General features: G+C 34.7%; 1 protein-coding gene across 6 annotated transcripts in view; it reads left to right on the top strand.

Annotated features, from left to right (window-relative positions):
• Positions 1-26,066, top strand: part of CDK19 (cyclin dependent kinase 19) — a 288,374-nt gene that overhangs the window by 101,521 nt on the left and 160,787 nt on the right. For 2 of the 6 annotated variants that reach the window (XM_074310097.1, XM_074310101.1), the window contains exon 2: positions 14,040-14,101. The exons of the other annotated variants lie outside the window; for them this stretch is intronic. In XM_074310097.1, the coding sequence (XP_074166198.1) occupies positions 14,040-14,101 (62 nt within the window). The remainder of the gene's footprint in view (positions 1-14,039; positions 14,102-26,066) is intronic. 6 annotated transcript variants of the gene reach the window in all.

A 26,066-nucleotide genomic window follows, 5' to 3' on the forward strand; every position in this document is an offset into this window, starting at 1 on the left:
ATAGAAGAGTAGTTTTCTATCATTAAAGTTCTTTTTTGGTTTCTTGCTCATTTAATTTCTTTTTGTCTTTCTTTCCCCAGTCTCCCTCCTCCCTTTATGATATTTAAACCTCTGCTCCTTGGGCAAAAGAAGCACTGTGCCAAAGCTTCTTGTGTAGTTTTGAGTTTTGGCTTTCAGCACAAATGCTCCTTGTGTTTGGTGACTTGTTAGAGTGCTGCAGGTAACCACACCTAGTCCTGCCCGTTGTTGCCTGGTTTCCCTGGCTTGGCAACATTCTATCTGTGCTGCGACTGGAGGTTGCCTCACTTGTGTACTGTGCTACTGTTTTACTAAGACAGGACTTGGTTGCTGATCCTCTGTAATTAAGAACTCTTGTTTGGCTTTCCTAGACACTATCTGAACTGGGCTGTATACCCCTTTCTTGAACTGGAAATTGTTTCATTCTTCATAGGTTCTGTACTTCCAGACTTTTGTTCAAGGGAAACTGGGAGAACTCAAGCAACTTCCTGGCTTGTCTCTACCTACTTGGAGTTAAAAACTGTCCCAATACCCCTCCCCCCCTTAATAATAGAGATGGACTTTTGGAGGGATCACTGATTTCAGTCTCCTGGTATGAGATAAGAATAGATTTTTGCCTTCCCATCAGAGATAAGAATCTCTCAAGAATCCTTGGAAAGGAGATTTTGCAATCTCCTTCCCTCCTTTCTTTCTTCCCTAGTTCTCTTCTTTCCTTTCCTTTCTCTGTCCATATTGGGTATCATACCTTTACTTAAAGATATTTATTCTGTTGAATTGATAAAGGCTCTCCCTGCAACAAGGCAGAGAGCTAATTGAGAGGGAAGCTAAATTTGGGTTAGAGAGGAAAGGTGCTCTTAAAGTGATAAGGTTAGAAAAAATTTGTGTGGTAAAAAAGTATCATGGAGAAACGGTGACAAAAAAGGATCATAAGGAAAGAAGAGTATACACTATGCTGTGATTTAAAGTTTGAAGTTGAGGGTGGAAATGAGTATATATTTTAACTAGTGCCATTGACAGGAGGAGAATTGATCAGCTTTTTGAAGTAGAGAAGCCCTCATTGGTGAGGAAGGACCAATAAGGCTAATGAGATATGGATATGATTTTATATTTACATGGAAATGTAAAAGTCAGATTTTTTTCTTGCCTCATATCTTAGAAAACTTTGAAAAAGCTGAAATTAACCTTGTTTCTTTTTTCCCTATCGTCTTCAATTCTCAAAAAACATAATAAAAAAGGTAGGAATAATCATATGCCAAATTAGCTTTTCTTTTCTCTCGCACACACCACATACACCCCCCCCCCCCCCCATTCTATTTGTCATATTTGAGGCTTTTTAGAGGGGGCATAGGAGAGAACACTTGGGATAATTATGGGAATATAAAAAAAGCGGAAAGTAACATTCCCATTTAGAAATGAACATTTTGAGTTGTGGAATATGAAGTTGTTTTTTTTTCCCCTTTTAGCAAACTATCTCAGCTCAGTGGTGCCATCTTCAGGTTTTAAAGATGCCAACATTTCTCCTTGTATAAGATAGTTTTTGGTTAGAGAGAAGACTATAGTTATTTGTTCTGCCCCTTCTTGTCCCCATGACAACTTAATATTTAAGGGGAATTTCTCAGGAAATGTAAGTATATTATTGTATAGAATATTCAGGGTCCCACAGGACAGGAGCAAATAAAAAAAGATTTTATAGGTCACAATTTACAAAGGCTCTTAGTATTTTCATTTTTCTTTTGGAGGAAGTCATCCATTTCACTTAAGTTATCAAATTTATTGGCATAAAATTGGGCAAAGTAACTCATTATTTCTCTAATTTCCTTGGTGGAAAGATCCCCCTTTTCATTTGTAAGATTAACAATTTGATTTTCCTCTTTCCTTTTTCTGATCAGATTTACCAAAAGTTCTATTTTATTGGCTTTTTCATAAAACCAACTCTTGGTTTTATTTAATAATTCAATAGTTTTTTTACTTTCAATATTATTGATTTCTCCTTTTAATTTTAGTATTTCAAGTTTGATTTTTGGTTGGGGGTTTTTAATTTGGACTTTCTAGCTTTTTAAGTTGCAGGCCCAATTCATTAATCTTTTTTTTTCTTCTCTATTTTGTTCAAATAAGCCTCTAAAGATAATAAAATTTCCCCTTATTACCGCTTTAGTGCATCCCACAGATTTTGGTATGATGTCTCATCATTGTGTCATTATCTTGGGTGAAATTATTGTTTCTGTAATTTGCTGTTTCACCCAGTCATTCCATAAGGTGATATTATTCAGTTTCTAATTACTTTTTGGTCTATTTACCCCTAACTTCTTATTGAATGTAGTTTTTATTGCATTGTGACCTGAGAAGAAGGCATTTATTATTTCTGCCTTCCTGCATTTAATTTTGAGATCTTTATGTCCTAATATATGGTCAATTTTTATATAGGTTCCATGAACTGCTGAGAAGAAAGTATATTCCTTTCTATCACCATTCAGTTTTCTCCAAAGGTCTATCATACCTAGTTTTTCTAATGTTCTATTTACCTTTTTAATTTCTTTCTTATTTGTTTTGTGCTTTGATTTGTCTGAATCTGAGAGTGCAAGTTTGATATCTTCCACTATTATAATTTTGCTGTATTTCTTCTTGCAACTCTCTTAACTTTTCCTTTAGAAAGTTAGATGCTATACCACTTGGTGCATATATGTTTAGTATTGATATGGCTTCACTGTTTATGCTACCTTTTAGCAGGATATAGTTTCTTTCCTTATCTCTTTTAATTAGATCAATTTCTGCTTTTGCTTGATCTGAGATAAGGATGGCTATCCTTGCTTTTTTGGTTTTACCTGAAGGATAATAGATTCTGCTCCAACCTTTTACCTTTACTCCGTATGTATCTTCCTGCTTTGTGTTTCTTGTAAACAATATATTGTAGGGTTCTGACTTTTGATCCAGTCTGTTATCCATTTCTGTTTGATGGGAGAGTTCATCCCATTCACATTTACAGTTAAAATGACTAATTCTGTATTTCCTGCCATCATATTATCCCCACATTATGCTTTTTTCCCCCTTGACCCCCTTGTACCCCTTCCCCAATATTTAATTTATAAACCCCACTTGTGATGCGCAGCCCTCCCTTTTTAGTATCCCTCCCCCCTTCTTTTAAGTCCCTTCCCTTTTCTTGTACCCTTCCCTTATTCCCCTTTTCCTTTTCCTCTCCCTCCTTTTAATGAGATGAGAGAGAATTCTTTGAAAAACAAATATGTCAATTATTTACTCTTTGAGTCTACTCTGATGAGAGTAAGATTCACACAATGTTTCTCCTCCTCTCTAAATTCCCTCAGATATGGTAGATTTTCTATGCCTATTCCTGGGATGTAGTTTCCCTCTTTTTATCACTCCTTTCCCTTTTTCTGATATTACCTCCTTCCCTTTACTACTACCCTTTTTTTTATATTATATCAGTAAAATCAAATTATCCATGTGGACTTTCTGTATATCAACAACAGGGATATAGTTCTCAAGAGTTCTTTTTACCTTTTTTTTGCTGCTCTTCAGTCTTGTGGATGTAGATCAAATTTTTTCTTTAAGTCTGGTTTTTTTCTTAGAAACAAATGGAATTCCTCTGTTTCATTAAATGACCATCTTCTTCCATGGAAGAAAATGCTAAACTTAGCTGGGTAATTTATTCTTGGTTGCAATCCTTGATCTTTTGACTTTTGGAATATCAGGTTCCAGGCCCTTTGATCTTTTAATATGGAGGCAGCCAGATCTCTTGAGTGACCCTTATTGTGGCACCTTGATATTATTTTTTTCTAGCTGCTTGCAATATTTTTTCCTTAGTTTGGTAGTTCAGCAGCTTTTCCACAATGTTCCGTGGAGTTCTTTTTTTAGGGTCTTTTTCGGAAGGTGTTCGATGAATTCTTTCAACGCCTATTTTCCCTTCTGTTTCTATTATCTGTGGACAGTTCTCTTTGATGATTTCCTGTAAAATAGAATCTAGGCTCCTTTTTTGATCATAGTTTTCGGGAAGTCCAATGATCCTCAGATTATCTCTCCTAGATCTATTTTCCAGGTCTATAGATTTTCCCAGTAAGTATTTTATGTTATTCTCCAGCTTTTCATTTTTTGTTGTTGTTGTTTTTTGTTTGACTGATTCTTGGGTTCTCAATGAATCATTCATTTCTATTTGTTCCGTCCTGATTTTTAAGGAGTTATTTTCTTCATTCACATTTTTTAGTTCTTTTTGTATATGTCCAATTGAATTTTTTAAGTGAATTATTTTGCTCTATTGAATTTTTTCCATTTCCCTAATTTTTTTTTAGTGAGTTATTTTCTTTTTCCAATTCAGAAATCCTACTTTCTTGAGACTTTTTTTTTATCTTTTCCAATTTAGAAATCCTACTTTCCTGTGATTTTTTTTTTTAACCTTTTCTAATTCACAAATTTTGTTTCCCTGCACCTCCTGTGAATTCTCTATTTTTTCCAACTCAGATTCCAGAACATTGTTATTCTCTATCATAGCTTCTCTTTCCTTTCCCCATTTTTCTTCAAACTCTCTTAACTTTTTAATAGTCTCTTCTAGGAGATAGTTATGTGATGGGAGGCAGGTATTGTTCCCCTTTAGGTTGTTTGTTATCTGCTGACTCTGCTGTTAACTTCCTCGGGGTTGGATACCCGCTCTTTCTCTGTGTAGAAGGTATCAATTGTTTTCTGCAGCTACTTACTCATTGTCAAAAATCTGTTGGGGTCTGCCCTTGGGGTAAGAAGTTTATTTATTTATTTGCCAGCTTCCTCCCTGACCAGATGGATGAATCGGGTCCTGTGCCTGAGCTAAGAGAGAGCTCTGGTAGAGAGTTCCCCTCCCCTCTCCCCGGAAATGCCTCAGAGGTGGTTAGCACTGCTGCAGCTTCTTGAAGTGCCCAGTGAAGGACCCTGCTGTGTGGCCTAGGGATTGCCCTGAGGTTTAAGGCTGAATAGTGAAAGTGTCACAAAGCCCAGCCAATGCGTCCAGTGGGGCGTGGATATCAGCAGCTGACATGAAAAGCCCCTGCGCTCAAACCGGAAGTGTCTGCCTGGAAACCGAGATCCCTATTTCAAAGGTTCTGCTTCTCTGGGAATTCTTCGGCTGCTAGAATTCCATTGCCTCAGGCTGTGTCCCTGCTGTTCAGGCTCTTACTTACCCCAAGGAGAAGCCCCAGGTAGCAGAAGGCTGCTGCACAGCAGTGCTGAGCTCTATTAGTCACTTCAGGATTGGGGTGGATTAAGGATCTGGCTTTATATTTTAAAGTAGCTTGATTTCTCTTCTGAACTGCTGTTTTATAAGCAGAGAAGAGCTATCAGTCTGTGCCAGATTCCTCTATCTCAGTGGCTTCTCTGATCCCAGAGTTCTCCCCAGCCTGATTGGCACAGTGTGTTCGCACCTAACCTTGTCTGTGCTGGCCTTTTTTTTTTTTTTTTTTTTCTCTCCCCTCAGAACTGACTTTTTCTGTTGAAATTCCAGGTTCTCTTCAGCTGTTAAGTTGTGCTTCTAATCCTTGTGGTTTTTATCAGTCCAGTGTTATTTTTGAGGCTGATTTAACTAATTGGTAATGAGGGAGGAAGGGAGCTTACAAATTCCCATGTATCTTCTCTGCCATCTTGGCTCCGCCCCTCATTTTTCTCTCTAACAGATATAGTGTATCTTTGTGCTCTGTGACATGGCCCTTTTTCCTGCATAAATTTTTTTTTTGTTCTGTGTCTTGCTGATCAGTTCTAATTTTATGGTTGTAGAATTGACCAGCTTGAACTACCCTTTCTGAAACAAATCTCCAGCTTTTCTTTATGACAGTTGGGTATCGGAGCCTATGCAAAGACTTCATTCCATCTGCCCCTCCACTAAGTCATCTGTTCTTCTGCTACTCTGGCCATGTCCTCGGAAAAAGTTTAATAAACATGCATTTACTCTCTTATGGCAAGGAAGATAAAACATAGCCTGTATTGCAGTAGTTTATATTTTAGAGGAAAAGATACACAAATAACTATGATATAAAGGAGAGTAGAGTAAGCACAAAGAAGTTGAGGGTTGAATATTCCCAGAAACTTGAAGTATGGCAAATGTAGCATTTGAGCTTTAATTGGGCTTTGATGAATGGAGGATTTAAAGGCACGAGAAATCGTGGGAGCAAAAGTTTGGAGAGAGAAAAGTTTAAGTTGAGAATGTGCGATGAATGGGAAGTAGTTCTATTTTGCTGGGATACAAGAGTAAACATGATAGAGTGTAGCGTAAAATTATATGGGTATACTTGTGGGATATTGCAGTTTTGGTTCTAGACCAACACAATAAAGTGAGTCACATGAGGTTTCCCAGTGCACATAAAAATTATGTTTATACCATATTGCAGTTTATTAAGTGTGCCGTTATGTCTTTAAAAAAATTTCTACCTTAATTAAAAAATATTTTGTTGCTAAAGAATGCTAACCACCATCTGAACCTTAAGTGAATTGTAATCTTTTTGCTGGTGGAGTGTCCTGTCTTGATGTTGATGGCCACTATTGGTTGAAGATTGGGATGGCTGACAATTTCTTAAAAGAAGACAATAATGAAGTTTATTGCACCTGCTGACTCTTCCTCACATACCTTGTTATTGCTTTATCAACTATGTTTATTTAATTTTCTTTAGTATTGTTATGTCTCAGGAAATAGGGATGTACAAGGAGACGGAGAAAGATGAGGGAATGGCTAGTTTCTAGAGCAGTCAAAACACATACATTCATTGATTGTTAGCTGTTTTATATCGATGCAGTTTGTATTGCCCCAAAATAATTATATTGCAATATCAGAGTTGTAGATAATTATAATGAAAAATTTGAAATATTGGGGAAATTACCAAAATATGACACAGACATAATGTGAGCACATGCTGTTGGAAAATGGGCACTGATAGACTTGCTTGATTCAGGGTTGCTTTAAATCTTCAAATTGTAAAAAATTGAACATCTGTGAAGCTCAATAAAATGAAATTTAGAAAATGAGATGTGCCTGTACAAGGGTAGATTGTAGTATGGATTATGGATTATGGAGATTATGGAGAATAGTATTGAAGTCAGGTAGAAAGATTGGTGAGGTGTGAAGTAAGGACAACCTAGGTTTGAATCTCCTCATCATGAAATTAGGCAAGTCAGTTTAACCTCTCTTGATATCCCGATCTTCAAAACTGGAATAATAATTGTACTTACCTCACAAGATTATTACAAAGATCAGAAGAGGTAGTTTATGTAAAGTGCTATGTAAATCTTCAAGTACTAAATATTAGATATATTCCCGGATCAAGAGTTTATACTTTTCATTCTATAGGAAGTAGGGAGCTACTGAAGGTGTTTTTGTTTGTTTGTTTGTTTTTGTTTTTGTAGAGAACTGAGGAACAGAATGATATTTAAGAATTGTGCTAATAAGCACATGGAGGATAGAAAAATGAGCCAGTAGATTGGAGAGACTCATTATCTTAGGTTTTGACTTATCCTGGAAGAAACTTAAGAGACCACAGCACCAGAATAAGAATATTGTCAGTAAGATCACTCATGCATTAGATGGGATCAGTAGTCTCTAGGTTTGTTTTCTCATGTATCTTATTGTACCCATTTTTTTTTAAAGAATGGACCCCTAATTTATGTATATTATGTAATTTACTATTGTATTATTACATTATATGTGCATTAAATTTCATTGACAAAATATTTTTAGTAAGCAAGTTGCAATTGAATATGCTTCTGTGTTTTTAAAAGTATAGTTTGACATATATCCTTTTTGATACCAAAAATGTAAATTTATGATATCTTGATAATAGTGATGGCTTTGTGTTAATTATTCTTTCTTTTGAAGGCACAGTGTACCTGTATGATAAAATTTCTCAGTCCTACATACTTAAATTGATAGTGGATGTTAATATTTATATATATATATATATATATATATATATATATATTTCAAATGTTAATGTTAGTCTATATTTCAAATAACCTATAATTTTTAGATTTTTTGGCCAACTTTTCTTCAGCTGTAATTTATTTCTGTCTTTTTCCATTTCTTGTTGTTTGATTGTATTTATGATGTTGGTATTTTAAAACTGTTGGTATTTTAAAAAAATGTTTATTTATTTTTGAGGCAATTAGGATTGCACAGCTAAGAAGTGTTAATTACTTAATTTGTGTCTGAGGCCAGATTTGAACTCAGATCCCCTGACTTCAGGGCTGGTGCTCCACCTAGCTGTCCCCAATTTTTCCTTTTAAAGTTAATTTGTACAATATAATTATTTAAATTCCTTAATTGGGTACATGCTAATAGCAGTAAACCATCACATACTGAAGATGAATGAGTAAAGGTAACATTTGTCAATCTGTCTTTTCAATTAAATACTCTTTTTCCTGGTCTGACATGGATCAAGTGAGAGCTCTAATGCCTATCCAAATGTTAAATATTGATAAGGCTTAAATTTTTTTTGATGACAAATATAAATATATTAATTTTCTTCTTGTACCTTAGTAGATTGTTGTAGTAGATTGATTCAGATCAATGGTCCCTGTGCAAGAAGAGATGAAGGATTGAATGAGATTGTTTGGATAGTGGTATTGTGGAAACGGAATTGTGGAAATGGAACTTGGCAAATATTTAATTGTGTGGGGTGGGAGAAAGAGAATAATAATAAATGACTTTTGAAGATGACTTGGGAAAGATCCTTGTGAGATACTTCTGAGAAATTGCCTTTTCTTTCTTTGGGATGTAAAGTTAACTCTTACCATTGTGGTTTTAAATCTATCTTGGAAGGTTGTGTGCTGTAGACCATCTTAAAGCTATTCCTTTTTTTTGCCATCTGAAGCTGAAAGAGGCAATGGAAGCCCAGTAGAATTTGGATACCTTTTTATGTTTAGCTAGGGATCACTGATAGTGCTTTGTAGTGTTTTATAAAGGAATTTGTATTTAAATGCTTTAAATTGTTGTCTTAAACTCCCCCCCCCCCCCAGGCTCGGGTTAAGTGACTTGCCCAGGGTCACACAGCTAGGAAGTGTTAAGTGTCTGAGACTAGATTTGAACTCGGGTCCTCCTGAATACAAGGCTGGTGCTCTATCTACTGTGCCACCTAGCTGCCCCTGCTGTCTTAAACTTAACATACCACTTCAGTTTTGGGTATGTTGAGTTTGATTATCTTTCCCCTAAACCTTCCCTCTTCCTAACTTCTTCATTATCATGAAGGGTGCCACCAGAAAGTCCTCCCAATCATTCTGGCTCACAATATTGCCCTCAGCTTACTTACTCACCCCATATCCATTCAGTGGTCAAGTTCTATAATTTCTCTTTGTATATCTTGCATATGCAACTTTCTCTCCTCTGACAGTACTCCAACCTTGGTATAGGCCCTCATTATCTCTCATCTAGACTATCACAATATCCTGGTCTCTCTACTTCAGGTCTTTTCCCATTCAAATCTGTTCTTCATTGAACTGTCAAGTTGATTCCTTCCTCTCATCTACAAATTCAATCAAGTCTAGTCAAGTCCCTATTATCTCCAGGATCAAATATAAAATCTTGTTTGATTTTTAAAAATCCTTCATTACCTTTCTTATTTTTTTCTTGTTTTCTTATACATTATTCTCTTCCATGTAATTTTTGACCCATTGACACTGGCCTTCTTGCTATTCCTCGCACAAGATACTCTCAGTTCTATGTATTTATATTGCTTTCCCTTGACTCCTTTCTTCCCCACTTTTTATGCCTGGAACCCTTTCCATCTTAATCTCTACTCCCTACTCCTTATTACTTTCACGTTTCAGGTGAAGGTGTTCCCCCTTTTCTTTCTAAATGTGATAGGGCTTTCCCTCAGATTATCTCTAATTTATGATATAAATTTAATATGTTTTATATGCAGTATGTATATATGTATGTAAATATATGTGCGTATGTATATAAGTATGCATATATGTGATCGATAGTTGTTCAGTCATTACAGTTGTTTGTGATTCTTCATGAACCCATTTGCAGATTTTTTTGGGGAGGGTTGGTTTTTGTTTTTTTGTAAAGATACTGGAGTAGTTTGTCATTCTCTTCTGTAACTTCTCTAACTTTTATAGGTGAGGAAGCTAAGGTAAACAGGGTGAAGTGACATGCCTAGGATCACACAGCTAGTAAGAGATTGTGAACAGATTTGAAGAGTCTTCTTGACTTTGTACCCTACGTTCATTCTTTTTTTTTTTTTTTTTTTTGTAAAAGAATATTTATTTATTTTAATAGAGCTTTCATTTTTCAAAATTTATGCATGGATAATTTGACAACATTGACCCTTGTGTTTCAGATTTTCTCCTCCTTCTCCCTTCTCCCCTAAATGGCAAGCAATCCAATATATGTTAAACATTTTAAAATATATGTTAAATCCAGTATATATATAAAAACATATTTATACAATTCTCTTGCTGTACAAGAGAAATCAGTACATTCATTCTTTTAAATTTTTTTTCAATAGTATTTTATCTTTCCAAATATGTTTAAAGATAGTTTTCAACATTCATTTTGTAAAAGTTGGTATTCCAAGTTTTTCTCTCTCCCTTACCCCACCCCCTCACTCCCCAGCACAGTAAGCAATCTGATAAAGGCAATATATATACAATCTTTTTATACATATTTCCATATTTCTTATATTGTGCAAAAAAAAAAATCAGACCAACAGAAAAAAATTCACTAGAAAGAAAAAAAGCAAACAACAACAAAAAAAGTGAAAATACTATATTTTATTCAGGCTCAATAATATTCTTTCTCTGGATCCTGTATTCATCCTATTGTATTATTTATTTAGCATGTGTGCTTGTGCATATACGTGTATAAGCATGCTGTCTCCCCTAATAGACTATTCGTTGAGAGCAGAGATTGTTTTTTGTCTTTGTTTTTCCAGGGTTACAGGTCTGGACCATAATAAATGCTTAATAATTGATTTAACTACACTAATGTTTCCCTTGGCTGCCATGTTCTCTACTTGGCAAGGACATAAAATGTTTGTAGTCTGAGGTGATAAGACAGCTACTTTAACATTAAATTTTTGATATTAAACTAATGAAGTTAATTATGATAATCAAGGCTAATATCTTTATTTTTTCTATTTCCTGTCTATCAGTATGATACCTTGGTGGAATAATTCTTAATGAAGGTATGAGACATTGATTTTAATGTTCTATCTGGTTAAATTGCCTGTACCCATAGATTCTTATATATAATTCTAATGTCAGAAACTATTATTTCACATGAGTTAAGATTTTGATAATTTCATTTTTGTGATGTCTTAATATTTTCCATTTTCTGTCTCGCCTAAGAAAGTATTGATATGGGGCATCTAGGTGGCGCAGTGGATAGAGCACCAGCTTTGAATTCAGGCAGGACTCAAGTTCAAATCTGGTCTCAGACACTTAACACTTCCTAGCTGTGTGACCCTGGGCAAGTCACTTAACCCCAGCCTCAGAAAGAAAAAAAAAAAAAAAGTATTGATAAACATGAAATTTCTGATTAGTCTTCAAATCTTTGACCTTTTTACTATCTTAAGGCTCAAGGGAGCTTATAAAATAGAATTTTTTTGTATCTCTTCATTCTCTACAATAAATTTTGATGTATACGTTGAGGCTAATTTTCCTCCTTTATGTTCATTATGAATACTGCAAAATATGACCCAAATGTCTCATGAAATGTTTTAATTATGATAAAATCACCTAACACTTTTGGTAGCCTTTCCAAGGACTTGTAAGCTATATATATTTTCATTTTGCTTCAGGTTTCTTTCTTTCTTTCTTTTTTTTTTTTTGAATGCCTCTCATAATGAAATCTGCCATGTTGATGTATCTTGATTCTTTTAGTAGAATCTCAATTTTTGAGTTTCGGACAATAATCCTACATATATGGGATCAACAGTTGTTAGTTTGAAGACTTTCTATAAACATTCTATCATTCTTGGGACGCCTGACCCTTTTTTACCTTATGCCGAGGGCTGCATAGCACTAACAGCATTTTTTTGTTTCATGGATTGTTTTGGCCAAAGAATTCATTAGCTAGTAGGCAACTTACTGATGATATACCCCTCTAGGCATAGCGTTTTTTTCTCTTATCAAGTCTCTACTTGGAACACTTTGATCAACCCTGCCTGCAGTTTACACTATATGGTCATTGCTTCTGAGAACTCTGGGTTACCCTGATGACTTAATGAATGGGACTTTGTGGAGGTTGAAATTAATTTTTGTCATATTAAGTATTTTAAGGTAATGGCATCTAAGCACCCTTGGTTATTTGACACTAAATTTTGTAGATCTCTCCTCCTATTTTAAAAAATTTATATTTATTCATCTGATTTCTTCTCAGCTAATTTTAAAAAATTACATTTCCATGTATCTTTGAAATGTAAATATTTCACTAGATGGAATCCCCATTTTATGAAAATTTGTTTGCCTTGTTGGAATCTTTTATAATTGTTATATCATTCTACCTATATTTCCTTTTCCTTTAAATGAATTCTTTATTCAATCTCCCCTCACCTCTACTCCCCCATTTCTTTTTTTTTTTTTTAATTAAAAATTTTTTTTAAATGATGGCTTATTTTCAAAACATAAGCAAAAATACTTTTTAATATTTAACCTTACAACTTTTCCCCCCTCTTTTTCCTTCCCCCACCAGCAGCAAGTAATCCAATATATTTTAGACATGTGCAGCTTTTCTATACATATTTCTACAATTATCATGCTGCACAAGAAAAATAAGATCAAAAAGGGAAAAAATGAAAACAAAACACAAGCAAACAACAAAAAAGGTGAAAATCCTATATTGTGATTCACATTCAGCCCCCACAGCCCTCTTTATGAATGCAGATGGCTCTCTCCATCACTGGTCTATTGGAACTGGCCTGGATCACCTATTGTTGAAAAGAGCCATGCCCATCAGAGTTGATCATTACATAATCTAATTGCTGTTACACTTAGCATCAGTTCATGTAAGTCTCTCCAGACCTTTTTGAAATCATCCTTTTGGTTGTTTCTTATAGTAGTAATATTTTATAATTCATATACCATAACTTATTCAGTCACTCTCCAACTGATGGGCATCCACTCAGTTTTCAGTTCCTTGCTACTACAAAAAGAGTTGCTTCAATTTTGAACATGTGAGTTCTTTTCCCTCTTTTATGATCTCTTTGGGATACAGGCCCAGTAGAGACAGTGCTGGATCAAAAGGTATGCATAATTTGATAGCCCTTTGGGCATAGTTCCAAATTATTTTCCATAATTGATGAGTCAGCGCACAACTTCACCAACAATGAATACTTCTTTATATACTGTTTTTGTAGTGTCCCAGTTTTCCCACATCCCCTCCAACATTCATCATTATCTTTCCCTCTCATTTTAGCCTCTCTAAGAGGTGTGTAGTAGTACCTCAGAGTTGTCTTAATTTGCATTTCTTTGATCAATAGTGATTTAGAACATTTTTTTCATATGAATAGAAAAGTTTTAATTTCTTCATCTGAAAATTGTCTTGAAAGAGACCATTGCAAAAGGAGAGATTGAAGCCACATGAAAGATGGGGAGGATAAGATTGTTTAAACACTATGATCTTTTAAATATTTACTGGGAAGATGTTTTCCTACCTTTCTAGCTTTTTACGGATCTTAAAAAAGTCTTAGATAAAGGCAAATATAGCACTAGGGACCTTTAAATTCCACTTAGGGAATAAGTTTTTGAAGTTTTGTTTAAAATTTTCTCTAATTATTAATTATCATAACCTATTTACTTAAAATATCTACATTTATATTTTATGATTATAATTTTTTTTTATCCCTGGAGCCAAATCTAAATTTTTTATATTTTAAAATTCAGTTCATTAACTGTATAATATCTAATGCAGCTTTGATTTATATATTGATAAAATCTAACTGAATTTTTCTTTTTGGGAAGATGTGTAAACTTATAATAGGCATTTGGCATTTTATGTTTTGGGAAGTAGAACAAATCTACATAAATTTCTCTGCCTTTTGCCTCTGCTGTGTTCATAGATTCCAGAAGGGCTTCCTGTATGGACCTCAAGCCTTGGAGGTAGCAGAATATTCAGCAGAAGGTAAAGAGGAGTGTTGCCTTCTGGTGTCATTGTGTGTGTGTGCTGGGTTGGGTGACATGACATAATGCTGCTTTTCAGGAAGGATGGCAAAAATAACAATTTAAATAGTGACCTAACATGATACCTAAATCCTTATAAGATAAAATTTAAGTCTTTGGACTTGAATGTCTTGACTTCTGCCCTTAATGAATAGCATCTCTTTATCTTGTTTGATTAAAATAATTAGGAAAAAAGAGAGGTTTATTGTGATATGTGTTATTTAACATATTTTCCTTGTAGTAATTCTTCATATTTAATTGAGAGATTATGGCTAATTTGACAGAAAATATTTTTACTATAAGAAAACTCTCCTTGAAATTTTATTATATGAAGGAGAGGAACAGAGTAACAAAAACTCAGAAAAGAGAGTTTTTAGCAGCATCAAATTCACTAGCCAAAAAGTTTGTTTTTTATTATAATATGCTTCCTTTGAGCATTCAATATTTTTCTCTCAGGTTTCTTTCTTTCTTTCTTTCTTTCTTTCTTTCTTTCTTTCTTTCTTTCTTTTCTTTTCTTTTCTTTTCTTTTCTTTTCTTTTCTTTTCTTTTCTTTTCTTTTCTTTTCTTTTCTTTTCTTTTCTTTTCTTTCTTTCTTTCTTTCTTTCTTTCTTTCTTTCTTTCTTTCTTTCTTTCTTTCTTTCTTTCTTTCTTTCTTTCCTTTTTCTTTCTTTCTTTCCTTTTTCTTTCTTTCTTTCCTTTTTCTTTCTTTCTTTCTTTCTTTTTCTCTCTCTCTCCCTGGAAGGAGAAAACACTTATAAATTCATTTTTGTATAAGTCTTAATTTTTCCTTTACATATTAGTAAATATGACTGATAGTTTTTGAATTCTTAATTCTGGTTAATACTTTTTGTATTTTGGAGAAAGAGTTTGACTCTGAAATGCCAAATAAAGAAAATAATTTTTGTGAATTCTTGATTATAAAACTTTGGGAAATTCGTGAATAGCATATTTTTTGGGTGGTTTTTGTTTTTAGTGTTTATTAAAACATGTAAAACAAAATTTTACATTTGTTTTTAAATTCCAGATTCTCTCCCTTTTTTCCTACATTGAGAAATCACTTGTAAAGTTATGTAAAACATTTCCATAAAAGTCACGTTATAGAAGGAAACATAGAAACTCTCCTCCCAAAAAACTTCAAAGGAAAAAAAAGTATGCTTCAGTCTTTTCAATCTTTTTTCAGTTCTTTCTCTGGGTATGGATAGTAATTTCCTCAAATGGATAGTAATTTCCTCAAAGTAATCTTTTGTAATTGTATTACTGAGAATAGCAGTCATTCACAGTTGATCATTCCACAACTTTGCTATTACTGTATACCCACTTTCACTTTGCTTGAGTTCATGGAGAACTTTCAAGGTTTTCTCTGATGGCATCCTTCTCCTCATTTCTTATAGAACAATAATATTACATCATAATCACATATCAGAATTTGTTTAGCCATTTCCCAATTGATGGGCATCTCCTCATTTTCTAATTCTTTGTCTTAAGAAAAGAACTGCTATAAGTATTTTTGTACATGTAGCTTCTTTTTAAAAAAATCTTTTGGGATTCATGCTTAGAAGTGGTATTGTTAGGTCAGAAGATATGCATGATTTTATGATCCTTTGGACTTAGTTTATGTCTTTTGGTCATTTATCAACTGGGGAATGACTATTTTTAATAGATTTGACTCAGTTCTCTAAATACTTGAGAAATGAGGCTTAATCAGAAAAACTTGCTTCAATATTCTTTACATAATTACTATTGCTAACTGTATTCCTCTCACTTTTATTCTATTTTCTCTTTCTTTTCATTTTGATCATCCTCCAGTGTTTTACTTCTGACTTCTCCCTTTCCTAATATGCTTTTTCTTCTTTTACCTCCTTCCTTATTATATCTCCTTCCCATCTTTTCTGCAGGGTAAGATAGATTTCTATATTATGTATGTTATTTCCTCTTTGAACCAGAGCTGATGAAAGTAAGGCTCATTCCCTCTCCTTTCTCTCTCTCTCTTATCCTCTACTATAAAAGCTTTTTATTGTCCTTTTATGGCAAATAATTTATGCTATTTCCCTTGTCTCTTTCCTTTTCTCCCACTGCATTTCTCTCTCATACTTTAATTTTATTCTTATTATTTTTTAGATATTATCCTTTCATATTCATCTCATACCTCTGCCCTCTCTCTATATTCCTACTAACTGCCATGATAATGAGAAAGTTCTTATGAGTTACAAATATCATCTTCCCATGTAGGAATGTAAATAAATAAACCTTATTAAGTCCATTATAATTTCCCCTTGCTAATAACTTCCTTATATTTTTCTGTCTGGGTAGCACACTTTTTAAGAAAGATATTACACTTTCCATAAACTGTTACTGGATAGGTTAAACATTTTTGGTAAAATTCTTCAAGGAGATATTAATATGAAATAATTCTTATAGTTCTTTAATCATCTGTTCAAATGATAATTTATCTTTATCCTACTTTGTTGATAGCCAGTGATAAAAATTATTTTAAGTATTTTCTATTGTTCATCTACTCAATTTTCCAAAATTAAAAATATACTATTATGGATTTCTTAAAAGGTAATACTAAACATTTAATAAAATTATCCATATGTGATTGAAGAACTACTAGGTGTTGGGTCTACAATTAATAATACATGTGAGCAACTTAAATAGATGAATACTTGCAATATAAAATATAAATATATAAATATAAATTTAAAAATAGCAAAAATAGTCATAAAAAGCAGCAAAAAATAAAGTGATTGGATGGTGATTCGAGAGAGAAGACCCTAGAAGTTGAGGGGAAATCAAGAAAAGTTTCCTCTAGAAGATGGTGCTTGAGCTGCACTTTAAAGGAAAGGAGTATATTTTTGGTACATAAGCAGCCAAAACAAAGGCATAATGTCATCATGGTAAGAAATGGCAAATCATTTTAGATGGATTTTAAAGTATTCCAGGGCAGTTTATATATCAAATGAGGCTGGAAAAGATAGATTATATACAAGTTATGAAGGACCTTAAACGTTTAACAGGAATTTATGTTTGATCTTAGAGGTAAAAGGAAGTAAGGAAAATCAATTTAGCAGAAAATCATCAATAGGATGAACTGGGAATGATAAGATATTTTAGGTAGGAAGATGAATCCAGGAGCATTTTACAATGGAAATGAGAGGCAATGAGAACTTGAAATCTCTGGCAGTAGTTGTGTTAGTGAAAAGGAGTTGGATGCAAAATGCTTTGGTAGAAATGGGTAAATTTTGGTAGTTGGGATACATATGCTGAGAAGGAAAAATGAGAAGTCTAGGTTGGACTGTATGGTTATGAACCTGAGAGACTGGAAAGGTGATATTGCCATGGGAAGACATATCAACATTTGATAGAGAAGAGGGTTTGGGGGCGGAGGGAAGATGAGTTTAGTTTGGGACATGTGGAATTTCAGGTGTCATCTATTTTGAAATGCAGTTTTGCAGTTGGTGGTGTGGGACTAAAATACAAGGGAGAAAATGTAGTTTAATATGTGTGTATGTAGATGTATCTGTCTGTAAATGATCTGCATAGAGATGATAATGTCCAAGAATCTGACATTTACAAAAGCAGGACAATAGAAGAGGAAAAAAAAGAAAGGGCCCAAGACAGAATAGTATGTTAAGGAACATCTATAGGTAGGGAGCATGACGCATATGAAGAGCCAGCAAAGGAGATCAGTAAGGGAAAGAGAATCGTTATTTATTAAACATTACTGTGTATTGGTCACTGTGCTAAGTGCTTTGCATATATTTCAATTGATGAGAATGAGGTGACTAAGGAGAGTAGTAGAGTAATAACCGCCCTCCCCAAAAAAGAAGTGGTCACTAGCATCAAATTCAGTAGTCAAGAACGATGAAGACTGAGGAAAGACCATTGTGCTTAGCAATTCAGAGATCATTGGAAGCTTTGGAGAGAACAGAGTCATTTGAATGATGAGCTCAGAAGCCAGATTACAAAGGGAGCAGAATGAATGACAGGAGAGAAGATGGAAGTACTGAGTTTAGCTATTTTCTAAGGATTTTGTTTGAGAAAGGGAGGCTAAAGGCATAATATGATAGCTTGATGGAATGGTAGGATCTTATAAAGGCTTTTTAAGGATGGGAGGGCATGTTATTCTTCATCATGAAAGAGGGGAAGAGAAGGTTCTAGTCACCAAGCGCTTATTAAGAGCCTACTCTGTACCAGGCATTATGCTAAGCAGTAGAGGTAAAAAGGCAAAAAACCAGTCCCTGTTCTCAAGGTTCTCACATTTTAATGGGAGAGACAACACATGTGTAGCTATGTACAAACAAGATACATGAAATATAAATTGGAAATGGATTCAGAAGGAAAGTATTAAAGTTAAGGAAGACAGCGAAAGACTTCTTGTGGAAGGTGGGCCTTTAGCTGAGACTTGAAGAAATACAGGGAAATCAGGAGTTGGGTCTGAGAAAGGAAAGAATTTCAGGCATTGGAAGACAACAACTGGAATCAGGAATTGGAATGTTTTATGTGAGATACAATAAGGAGATTAGTTTCACTAAAAGAAGAATACATGGAGGGGAGTAAATTGTAAGAAAACTAGAAAAGTAGGAAGAGATCAGGGTATAAAGGACTTATAAAAGCTAAACAGGATTTTGTATTTGATTTTGTAGTTATAGAGAACCGTTGGAGTTGATTGTGAGGCATATAATTACCTAATTAGACTTATGCTTTTTAGGAACATGAATTTGAAATCTATACTGTTTAGGAACATCAGTTTTATAGCTGAGTGTAAGTTAGACTAGAGTGGGGTAAAATTTGTGACATGAAGATGAACTAGCAGAATATTTGGAATAGTCAAGGTATCAGGTGATGAGAGTTTGTGCCAGCGTGTTAACGTATTAGATTAGAGGGGCAGAATACAAGAGATAATTTGAAAATAGGAATATCAGGACTTGGTATTTGATTAGATATAGATCTGAGAGACAGTCAGGAGGTGGAGACATCCAACTGTAAGCCTGAGCGATTGGGAGGTTGGGGAACCCTTGATAATACAAGGTAAATTAGGAAGAGAGGAGAGGGTTTTTATTTTGTTTTGTTTTTCTATGACTTGCCTGGGTGACACAGTGTTAAGTGTCGGATTTGAACTCAGGTTCTTCTGACTTCAGGACTGGCACTCTATCCACTGTGCCATCTAGCTTGCCCCAGTTTGAGATGGCTAAAAGGAATTAGAGATATATTACTGAAAGTCCGAGGAACAATATTTGCATATAGATGAAGGTTGAATTCATGAGAGTTGATTGGATGAAATCACCAAGTAGAATTAAAAGTCTGCCCAGAAGGGCTTCCTAGCCTCTCAGTGCAACCCAATTGCACTCCAGACAAGTGGCCACTTACAACTTCAGTCATTTTCTTGCACATAAATTCCTCATCTTTTTTCCAACTACTATTCTCTTTCCAATAACTACCTGATGCCCTGGGACAAATCTACCCCAGGCTGAACCTATGGTCAGTCAATTTTCTCAATGATTAATATAATCCCACCCTGTAAATCCCTTCCCATCACAGGAAGTCTGAACTTTACTGCCATTTGGCTGCTATTATCCAATCTCCCTGTCTACATCCCTTACTGACCATTCCCTTATTCTTATCTCCCTAAAGTCCCACCAACATCCCATTCGAAAACTCCCCAAGCCTTTCACTGTGCTCTCTGGAATCCCTGTTCCAAAGTTAACAAACCAACTTTCATCTTAAACCTCTTCCTTTTCCAATTGTTCCCACCTTTTTTCAATTACTGACACATGACTCCCTCCTGATAACATAGCTTCCCTGGCTATCCTTTCTGGCATGGTTGCACTTTCCTTCACACATACCTGTATTATGTATTATACCTGTTAACTTCGATGGAAGAGTTTAAATATTCCTTTGTCCCCATCGCCATGTGCAGACTGTCACCACCACTTAGTAACTTCCCCTTATTTTGAGGTTCATTAAATTTATATTCATCACTTAAACAAGTTTCTAGTGGCTATTGCCTACTGATTTCTAGGACATTCTCTTTCCTCCCTCAATGAGTTCAGCTCCTACCTCAATGTCTCCCCCCTTTCCTTCTCAATTTCTGCCCTCATGCTAGATTCAAGAAATCTATAGATAATTTCCTTAAACTCTCTTAACCTCCCAGTAACTTAACTTGCTTATTTTCTATGACCTACTATTTCCATCCCACCAGAACTACCCCAAGGTCATATCCTTGATCTTGTTTTCACACACAAATGAAACACTGATGTTTATGAACTTTTAAAATTCCATGATCCATTGTTGTTCTACTTCTCCCTCTGCCTTACAGCCCCCAAGTCTCTTCTTTGTCTTCACCATGATTTCCAGTCCTTCCACTCCACAGTTCTATCCCATGTCCTTGTTTTTACAATGAAAACACTCTCCTCCTTTCCCAATTTTGGCTCCTCAGTGAGCCAGTTTAACTCTATTTTATTCTTCTTTCAAGTTTCTTGTCCCTTATCCTGTCAAAGATCTTACACTGTTAAGTCTCAGTTTTGGATTATTTTTACTATCTCCTGCCTTCATTCCAAGTCACATACTGATAAAGAACATCAGGAACCAATGCTGAATAGCACCATTCAAATTCATGTTACAGAGCCTTAACTGGACTCTCACTGCATGTCTTGCATATACACCTCACTACATATCCCACTCACCACACTATCTTTTCTAAAGCTTTTCATCCCTGTTCAAACCTTCCATGGTTCCCTTGCTCTACATCCTTTGTAGAAAAGGAAACATGAGAATAATAAGTCTTCACCAAATTAAAAACAAAACAAAACAAAACCAAATCCTTTACTTGATTTGTTCATCCCTACTAGCTACTGTTTCATATATATCTTCCTTTTTATGGATGAAGGCTATACAATACGCACTTCTCTCACTATCTTTTTGATATCTACAAGATGGCTTCTGACCTCATCATTCAATGGAAATTTGCTCTCTCCAACTTTCCTAATGATCTCTTTCTTCATTGCTTCTTAACCTCTCTTGCAGTTTTTACTCTGGGGACCACTCCCTTAAGACAATCGGACTTCACTTTTAAGTGCCTGAAGAGCTTCTATCCATATCTAATGGGCGGAACTGGGAGGAACTCATCTAATCTGGAATATTAACTGGGTTTTTTGGAGGTAGAGTAAAGGCAGGACAGAAAAGGCAGAGAGGAAAAAAAAATAAACATAGTATGTGTTACATGTAGTCCCCATAGTTCTCTGTCTAGATCTTGCTGGTATTTTCAATATAAAATTTATTGGGATTGCCTTGGATCACTGAACCACTGAACAGAAAGAACCAAGTCTTTGAATTGTAGGTGACAATTTTGTTGTTACTGTTTGTCCAGCGCAGCCTAGCCCAGCCCAGTCGGACTCCTCCATTCTTGACTCAAATCACTTATTGAAAGTAACTTCTCTCTTTATATACTTCCCCCCCACAATGCCATTCAAGCTTCTTTGGTGGGAAGAGGGGGCGGGATGTGAAGGTGGAAGCTATGGTACTGTACTCTCAACAGAGCAGGGCTTTGGTTACAGCCAGGTCATGAGGCTGCCAGGAGTCCTGTGTCCTTTTGCCAACTGACACTTGGTCTCCCACCGCTGTTGCACTACTGCTCCTGCTCCTGCTCCTGATGTTTATCCTCCTGCTGAGCTCTATGCACCTTCCAGTCCTACTGTTTTGGGATCCAGGAGACTATATGTAGCAGCCATATTATCCTGCAGAAACCACCCTTTGATCTGCCCTCTAACATACACAATTGTAAGCATATAGGCTCCAACCTGATAATTATTGGGGGCTGGATAGTATTCCTAGGTCACCTCATATCCCTATGATTCAAGTGAGACTACCACCAAATGCATTATGCTGAGCAAACATCAAGTGCTGAAGCATTTTTTTTTTCTTGTTGAAATCTGTCATACTGAAATTTTGAAGGAAGAGGTTGCTGAGGCACCACTATTATTGGATGCTTGAATATAGGGCCCAGGTACCCTTGTGGGAATATTCTGGCATTTGAGGGTTTTTTCCTTCCTGAGTACCATCTCTGAAGAAGTATGAGATCATTGTGCCAAGGCTTATACTGGAGGCAATAAAAATCTGAGATTTATAATTTGAAACTTTTTCTAGGAATTAGAAAAAATATACCTTGGTTCACTCACTGTCCTTATTCCCTTCATTCCTGTGTAAGAAAGAGTTTCAAACTCTTTTCTGCTTTTACTGGAAAAAGTAGATCTAAATAAAAAATTTGTTAGTTGGACTTACTTAGATGTAGTTAGGATGTACTTACCTGAATTATTATACAATTTATATTATTGTTGAAGTTTTCCTTTGTGTTAGTTGTACCTTAAGGTATTGATGTAAATTAAAAGGTATAACCATGGTTTTTTTTTTTTTTCTTTTTCTTTCTGGTATAATTGAAAGATTATGGCTTATAATGTAGCTGTGATCTTGAAGAAATACTGTCACAGCAATTAACATTAGCTTTTGGGAACTAACAATTCCAAATTTCAATGAAAAGGAATTTGCCATAGCAGGATCTTTACTTGTGAATTCTTTGTCTTTCATTTCACAAAGTGATAGTTTGCTGTTCTTTAGGACATAATGTCTTTAAACTTTTATATTGATTTTGAAACATAATAATGGTTTTTACTTTTATAATAAAATAAAAATTCTGCAATCTTGAAATAATTACACATTGGAGGGAGAAATTTGAAAAATATTGATCAGCATCAGTAGTTCTTTTGGGCATATGAATTTGGAGATAATGCCACATATTCTCTTTTTTTTTTTTGGGAATGGGCACTATTCAAGGCAGATTTTGATGTCTATTTATTATTGTTCTTAGCTATACTTTGGTGTACTCAGTTGCTTAGCTGTAAATACCCCAATTGTTGTGTTTGGAAAATAACTAAAATATTTTGAAAGATAGAAAAAATGGAATTTTGCTAGGATAATTTTTACTGTGTCCATTCAATTTTGCAATTTCAATAGTATTGGAGAAGAATATGGTTGTAGAAGTATCTACTAGAGTCCCCTGCTGTGTGGAGTCACCAATTTTTCCTTTCTTTAAAAACTATTTAATTGGTTCTGGAAACTTAATTGATTCATAAAAGATTTGTCATATTGATATAGAATTCTAATAGCTTGAGTACAGAAAGCCACAAGGAGTTTCTAGCTACTTTTTAATGCTTGACTATCAGACCATTGAGGATAATTTAGAAGCAGGAGAGAACTTGATATTCATTCAATATAGTCTCATTGAATATCCTTTCCCTGTTATGGCTAAATAAATCTTTGTTAATTGTTAGATGATCTATGAATGACTTATTTCATTTCATTTTTGAACAATCAAGATCCTCCTGGATTTATACAAATACCATTAGGTTTTTTATTAAAATATTTTTTCTTACTATAATTCATATAAGCTTTGAGGATTCATCTCAACTCTCATTCGTAAAGTTGGATCTTGGGTCAATTTTTTTTTTTCCTTGAGGAACTGTGGTCTCTTTCTCTATCATCTACTTAATATCCTCCATTGATATCCTTTTCTTCCCTCCTTCCACTACAATTGATATAGTCTCCTCCCTTCCCTCTAGACATATTCTTTGACAAGTTCATACAGATTCTGCTAGGAAAATGGCCGTCAGCACATAATGTTAAGGGGTTATTCATAACTCTTATTTATAGAAAGTTTTTTTCTCTCATTTGTGGGATTCTTAAGGTATTTTTCTTAGTCATGTTGAATGTCTTTGCTGGACTTTCTGTAGAGGTGTGAATCTGGTCTGTTCTTAGTTTAGAAAATAGACACTGTCCTCAGCTGATCTGGAGATGATGCTATGAAACTGCTGACAAGATAAGTTCAAAAGGAGAATTCAGCCAAAGCTGAGGCCTCTTCTCTCTCACTTCCAAGACAGTTCTTCTTGCTTTTTTGAGTTTTATTGAATTTTATTGAAGGGTCATACAATTTTATTGAAGGGCCATACAATTCCAAACTAGGTTGATAATTTATAGATGAACATGAATAATTTCCTCAGTCTATCTGAACGCTTATGTCAAGACAGTATCATTATAATTTAAAGGTACTTTTAACATTTAGTTTAAAGTTTGAGGTTGATTGATTCAGCATCTTATCATTCATCCTAACAAATTTATCCTAACATTGATATCCTCTTTTTACATCAGTTAAGTTTCCCACTGTATCCTTTCCTCCGCAAGAGCCATCCTTCGTTGTTTTTTTTAAATTTTTAATAGTATTTTATTTTCCAAATACATGTAAAGATAGTTTTCAACATTTATTTATTTGACTAATTATCTATTTATTTATTTTTTTACTGATGAAGTTGGGGTTAAGTGACTTGTCCAGGGTCACACAGCTAGGAAGCATTAAGTGTCTGAGACCAGATTTGAACTCAGGTCCTCCTGACTTCAGGGCTGGGGTTCTATCCACTGCATTACCTAATTGCTCCTACATTTGTTTTTAAAACTTTTGAGTTCCAGATTCTCTTTCGTACCTACCCCAATCCCTTGTTAAGAAAGCACATGTGAAATTATATAGAACAACAGTCTAGAGAGAGAGAGAGAGAGAGAGAGAGAGAAAGAGAGAGAGAGAGAGAATGCTTCAGTCTGTATTCTGACAGAATCAGTTCTCCGAGTATGGATAGGAGTTTTCATCATTAGTCTTTCAGACTAGTTGTGGTGCTTTGTATCTATTGAGAATAGCAAAGTCATTCACAGGTGATCATCTCAGAACATTGCTATTTTGTTGTTACTGACCACTCCCTTCCCAAATATACCCTTTCTTTTATCACCCTCTTTTCCTTCCCATATCCCATTCCCCTTCTATTTTCCTGTAGGATAAGATAGATTTCTATGCCCCTATTGAGTTTATATGTTTTTTTCCTATTTGAGTCAATTCTAATGAGTTTAAGATTCACTCACTCCCCCTCTCCTTCCCTTTTTTCTTACCTCTTTTTTTAATGATAGATAATTTGTACCTTTTCACTTCTCCCTTTCTCTTTTTCCTAGTACATTCCTCTCTCACCCCTAATTAATTTTTTAAAAAATTATTCCTTCATATTCAACTTGCATCTATGCCCTCTGCCAATATATGTTCTAACTGCCATAATAATGAGACTGAGTTACAAGTATCATCCTCCCATGTAGGATTGTAAATAGGTAAACCTTATTAAGTCTCTTATGATGTCACTTTCTTAATTATCTCCTTATACTTCTCCAGAATTCTGTATTTGGAAAACAAATTTTTTTCAGCTCTGGTCTTTTCATCATGAATGCTTGAAAATACTTTTGTTTTCATTCAGTGACGACAACCTTTTCCTTAGGAGGATTGTACTCAGTTCTGCTGGGTAGATGATTCTTGGTTGCAAAACTAACTCATTGCTCTCCTGAATATCATATATCAAGCACTCTGATACTTTTAATGTAGAAGCTGTTAAATCTTATATTATCCTGACATAGTGATTCCACTATGCTTGAATTGTTTCTTTCTGGATGCTTGAAATATTTTCTCCTTGACCTGGGAGTTCTGGAATTTGGCTATAATATCCCTGGGAGTTTTTATTTTGGGATCTTTTTCAGGTGTTGATTGGTGGATTCTTTCCATTTCTATTTTACCTTCTGGTTCTAGAATATCAGGACAGCTTTCTTTGATAATTTCTTGAAAAATGCTGTCCAGACTCTTTTTTTTTTTTTTTAAAGGCATTCTTTTCCTCATTTTCTTTTGTACCTCTCAATTCTTTCCCCAATTTTTCCTTTGTCACTCTTATTTGATTTTCAAAGTCCCTTTTGAGCTCTTCCATGGTCTGAGCCCAATTTTTTGGAGGCTTTGGATGTAGGAACTTTTGACTTCATCATTTTCTGAGTGTGTGTTTTGATCTTCCTTGTCATTATAA

The sequence above is a fragment of the Sminthopsis crassicaudata genome, chromosome 4 (assembly GCF_048593235.1).
Source record: "Sminthopsis crassicaudata isolate SCR6 chromosome 4, ASM4859323v1, whole genome shotgun sequence".
Taxonomy (NCBI): Eukaryota; Metazoa; Chordata; class Mammalia; order Dasyuromorphia; family Dasyuridae; genus Sminthopsis; species Sminthopsis crassicaudata.